General features: G+C 36.1%; 3 protein-coding genes across 3 annotated transcripts in view; 1 reads left to right on the top strand and 2 right to left on the bottom strand.

The window, feature by feature from the left end:
- Positions 1–5,638, bottom strand: part of LOC106868506 (zinc finger protein 271-like) — a 36,172-nt gene that overhangs the window by 18,056 nt on the left and 12,478 nt on the right. The window lies entirely within an intron of this gene.
- LOC106868494 (zinc finger protein OZF-like) lies at positions 7–2,122 on the bottom strand. Its single transcript, XM_014913797.2, has one exon. The coding sequence runs from the start codon at positions 1,653–1,655 to the stop codon at positions 279–281; it is 1,377 nt and encodes a 458-aa protein (XP_014769283.1). The 5' UTR covers positions 1,656–2,122; the 3' UTR covers positions 7–278.
- LOC106868493 (zinc finger protein 493) overlaps positions 3,048–5,638 on the top strand; it is an 8,664-nt gene continuing 6,073 nt past the window's right edge. The window contains exon 1 of the mRNA XM_014913796.2: positions 3,048–5,565. Coding sequence (XP_014769282.2) covers positions 4,024–5,565 — 1,542 coding nt within the window. The 5' untranslated portion in view covers positions 3,048–4,023. The remainder of the gene's footprint in view (positions 5,566–5,638) is intronic.

Here is a 5,638-nt window from a genome sequence, read left to right as displayed (position 1 = left end):
AAGAGTGAGAGAAAGTTGTGGTGAAAGAGTACAGCAGGGTTTGCCACCATCCCCTGCCGGCGCCTCATGGCGCTTTAGGTGTTTTTTGCTCAATAAACACTCACAATGTCCAGTCTGGGAATTGAAACCGCGATCCTATGACCGCGAGTCCGCTGCCCTAACCACTGGGCCATTGCGCCTCCACCGCTTCCATTTTTACATATTGGATAAACAAATATGTATGCACCAACATTTATATATTGAAAAGCTAAACAGAGATAAATTTCTTTTTTTCTTCCCTAGGTAAGTTTTTCTCTTGTGTGTATTTGTTTGTGTTTTGTTAAACTACTGTTAGAGACAAAAGATTTCTTGCATAGTTCACAGTGAAATGGTTTTTCTCCTGTATGGCTTCGTTTGTGAATTATAAGACAGGATTTATCAGAGAATGATTTACCACATGTCTCACAATGGAAAGGTTTTTCTCCAGTGTGACTACGAGTATGGATAGCAAGATGAGAATTCTGAGTGAAAGATCTCCCACATATTTTACAGTGAAAGGCTTTTTCTCCTGTATGAATACGTTTGTGACTAAGAAGGCTTGGATTATTAATGAAAGATTTTCCACATATTTCACAAGGAAACCGCTTTTCTCCAGTGTGGATCATTTTGTGTTTTGTTAAAATACTGTTTGAAACAAATGTCTTGCCGCATGTATCACAGCAATATGGTTTTTCTCCAGTGTGGCTACGTTTGTGAACTACAAGACTAGAATGGTCACAGAATGATTTACCACAAATTTCACAGTGGAAAGGTTTCTCTCCAGTGTGGCTACGTGTGTGGATAACAAGACGAGAATTTTGAGTGAAAGATTTTCCACATATATTACAATGGAAGGCTTTTTCGCCAGTGTGACTACGTTTGTGACTAACAAGGTGTGAGTTCTGATTAAAAGATTTACCACATATTTCACAGTGAAATACTTTCTTTCCCGTGTGTATTATTTTGTGTTTTGTTAAACTACCATGAGAAACAAACGATTTCCCGCATATTTCACAATGATAGGGTTTCTCTCCAGTGTGGCTACGTTTGTGAACGACAACACTAGAATTATCCGAGAAAGATTTCCCACAAATGTCACAACTAAATGGTTTTTCTCCAGTGTGACTACGAATGTGTTTAACCCGATGACCATTCTGAGTGAAGGATTTCCCACAAATTTCACAGTGGAAAGCTTTCTCTCCTGTGTGACTGCGTATGTGGTTGATAAGATGACCATTCTGAGCAAAAGATTTCCCACACGATTTACAATGGAACGCTTTTTCCCCAGTATGTATTTTTTTGTGAACTAAAAGATTGGAATTCTGAGTAAAAGATTTCCCACATATCTCACAATGGTATGGTTTCTCTCCAGTGTGGATTCTTCTGTGACTTATTAAATAACAGTTTGAGGCAAAATATTTCCCACATATTTCGCAATGGAACTGTTTTTCTTTCTTGTGTATTTTTTTGTGTGTGATGACCTCCTCTTCTGAAGAGAATGTCTTCCTACAAATCTCACAGGAATATTCAGCAACATTTTTCTCTACAACATTCTCACCTCCGTCTGTCTCTCTAACTGTATCTACATTGTTAACAACAGTTGTGTTAAACGTGTCCAAGTGATCAACGTTCTCCATATTAATTCTCGACGAACTGCTTAAAAGCTGAGAAATGCCTGTGAATTAATCTATTATGGTTCAGTTCCTTGTCTCAGATGTCACAAACTTCTATTTACATGAGTGGAACGGATGTAATGTGGATATATTATCTACTTACCAGTAGAATATTTGATATAAAGTCCAAATGAAAAGTGAAGAATTATGAGAAAAGTTCATTGATTGATTTGTTGTTGATTAAAAGCCATTTCCTCTGTCCCGTAAAATAGGGAACGACCAATTAACGAAAGCTGTGATCAAATATAGTTCACCCAATTTTATACACAAACATTAATGTTCGCTTTAACGCGAGATAATTACTATATTGTGCATTAGTAAGATTAGATTCAACTAATAAGAAACACAGTGGACGGTGTCATTGATAATTTTCCCTTCTTTTGAATTACACCGGTGACATATATTAAAAGTTCCCAACATAATTCAATACATTTAAAAACACCTTACGATGGCCCAGTGGTTAGGGCAGCGGACTCGCGGTCATGGGATCGCGGTTTCGATTCCCAGACCGGGCGTTGTAAGTGTTTATTGAGCGAAAACACCTAAAACTCCACGAAGCTCCGGCAGGGGATGGTGGCGAACCCTGCTATACTCTTTCACCACAACTTTCTCTCACTCTTACTTCCTGTTTCTGTTGTGCCTGTAATTCAAAGGGTCAGCCTTGTCACGCTGAATATCCCCGAGAACTACGTTAAGGGTACACGTGTCTGTGGAGTGCTCAGCCACTTGCACGTTAATTTCACGAGCAGGCTGTTCTGTTGATCGGATCAACTGGAACCCTCGACGTCGTAAGCGACGGAGTGCCAACAACATCGAAGATAGATGGAAATGTGTGTGTGATAAAGAGGGAGAGAACGAGAACGTGTATGCTTGTGTTTCGTGTACAGTCTGTAAGATAGACCATGTGTGTCTGCATGCAATAGTATTTGTGTATGGTCAAACGTTTATCTATCAACATATTTAATGGTTAGTGTCTTTGCTTTTGTCAATAGATTGCGCGTATTGACCTTTACATCAAGGAATTTTATTTTGTGAATGGGGCAGATAATATTACAATTGTATTTCTCTCTTCGTCGTTCCTTCTAATAAATCAAGAGAATAAGGAATTTATCTATCAACATATTATACTTAACGGATAAATATAAAAGCATACAAAAACACGGAGAGGTGCACAAATGTATGCTTACCAGTCTGTGAAAGTCTATCATTTTTTGTTTATTTTTTTATTATTCTACTTTGGTTAGGTCGATCTGTGACCCCCTTCCATAGTCTAAAGCCCTATTGAACAGTTAGAACGACTCTCTCGCAAATGTTCATAAGTGTAACTCCCCTACTCGAGTTTTTTTTTTTTTTTTCCTTATAACTTTCAGAAAAATGGATATTTTTGTTAATGAAAATTTCCACAAATACCTTTCAGATGCAGATTACGATTGCATCGGAAGTACTGTTAAAAAAAAAAAAAAACTATATTACGTCAGAACCTTTTAAAGTATATCACCGGTGTCATTCAAATGAGGGAAAAATTATCAACGACACCGTCTCCTTGTTGTGTTTCTAATTAATTGTGTGAATCTAATTATATATCATGTATAGCAATTATCTCGTGTTAAGGTGAACGTTAAAGTTTGTGGATAAGATATGGCGATCTACATGTTTCAGGATTGCTGTTCGATCACCTTCGTGATTCAATGATTCGTTTGATCACAACTTTACATCGTTAGTTTGTTGTTTAGTGGAAATGGCTTTTAATCAGCAACAAATCAATCAATGAACTTTCCTCATCCCGCTTCCCTTCTCATCTTTCAAACTGAAAACATTTATTACATTGTTATATATTTTTCGGTTATTCCTAGGAAGCAATCCTCATTTATTGGGACAGTACTTATACCGGTGTATGCATATATACACTTACTTATCGAGTACATGTTATATACGCACACACTTATTTTCTTGGTTCGCCATCGCTGTTAGACATTCATATATTTTCATACTTTTGAGTAGTGCTACATGGTCGTTTCATTACAGCATCTCTCAGATTTCACCGAAACACTACAGTCATTCCTTTAATGGATGTATATTCCTTAGTCTACATAACATAATTTAACGATGTCTATATTTTCTATTGTGTGAACTACTTGGAAATGGCCCAGTGAACCACTTGGAAATGGCCCAGTCAGCAATAAAACATTTTATTGGTGAGTAGAAAATATATCTACATTACATCTGTTCCTCACATGTAAACAGAGGACTGTGGTATCTAAGACAAGAAACTGAACTATGCTAGATTAACTCACAAAAATTTGTCAGCTTTAAGAATTGTTCAAGAATTGATATGGAGAAGGTTAATCAATTGGACTCTTCAAACACAAATGTTATTAACAATATAGATACAGTTAGAGATAAGAAAGCTCTAGAGAAAAATGTTCCTGAATACTGCTGTGAGATTTGTGTGAAGACATTCTCTTCAGAACATGAAGTCTTCAAACATAAAGAAATACACACTAAGGAAAAATATTTCCATTGTAAAATATGTGGGAAATATTTTGTTTCTAATAGTAAATTAACAAAACATACAAGAATACACACTGGAGAGAAACCTTTCCATTGTGAAATATGTGGAAAATCATTCTCTGATAATTCTAATCTTGTCGTTCATATGAGAATCCACACAGGGGAAAAACCCTACAGTTGTGAAATATGCGGGAAGTCCTTCTCTGAAAATTCCAACCTTGCAGTTCACAGAAGAATTCACACTGGTGAGAAACCTTTTCATTGTGAAATCTGCGGCAAATCGTTTGTCTATAACAGCAAGCTAACAAAACACAGAAGAATGCACAGTGGAGAAAAACCGTTTTATTGCGAACTATGTGAAAAGTGTTTTGTTGATAACAGTGATTTAGCAGCACACAAAAGAAAGCATATCAAAGAGAAACTGTTTAATTGTGAAACATGCGGGAAATCGTTTCTTAATAATTCTCATCTTGTTATCCACAAACGTAGTCACACTGGAGAAAAACCCTATCGTTGTGAAATATGTGGGAAATCTTTTGTTGATAATAGTTACGTAAATAGACACAAACGAATACACACTGGAGATAAACCTTTCCACTGTGAAATATGTGGGAAATCTTTTATTACTAACAGTCACTTAAAAACTCATAAAGTAAGTCATACTGGAGAAAAGCCATTTCACTGTGAAGTATGTGGTAAATTTTACATAAATAACTATTCTCTTGTTATACACATACGTAGTCATAGTGGAGAAAAACCTTTCCACTGTGATATTTGTGAGAAATCATTTACTACTAATAGTCAATTAAAAACACATAAAATATTACACACTGGCGAAAAACTGTTTCACTGTGAAATATGTGGCAAGTCTTACATAAATAACTCTTATCTCATTTTACACATTCGTAGTCACACTGGAGAAAAGCCATATTATTGTGAGATGTGTGGGAAATCCTTTGCCTCCAATAGTAATTTAACAAAGCACAAGCTGATACATTCTGGAGAAAAACCTTTCCACTGTGAAATGTGTGAGAAATCTTTTATTAATAACAGCGATTTAAACAGACACAAAAGGACGCACACTGGAGAAAGACCTTTCAGTTGTGAAGTGTGTGGCAAGTGTTTTGCGTCCAATAGAGATTTGACTACTCACAAACGAATACACACAGAAAAACCTTATCACTGTGAGACATGTGGGAAATCTTTCTGTGCTAATTCTAGTCTAATTGTCCACAAACTTAGCCACACTGGAGAAAAGCCATATCATTGTGAAGTTTGTGGGAAATCGTTTAACAGAAATAGTCATTTAAAAAGACATAAAGAAATCCACTCTCGAGGAAAGAAGACTTTTAATTACAAAACATGAGACAAATCTTTTTTCTTATAATTCTAAACTTATCAATTGTCATCATCCTTTAATTATTTCGTTACCAACG

Source organism: Octopus bimaculoides, chromosome 28 (assembly GCF_001194135.2).
Source record: "Octopus bimaculoides isolate UCB-OBI-ISO-001 chromosome 28, ASM119413v2, whole genome shotgun sequence".
Taxonomy (NCBI): Eukaryota; Metazoa; Mollusca; class Cephalopoda; order Octopoda; family Octopodidae; genus Octopus; species Octopus bimaculoides.
The sequence above is the reverse complement of the archived record's forward strand: the minus strand, read 5'-3'. Positions and strand labels throughout refer to the sequence as shown.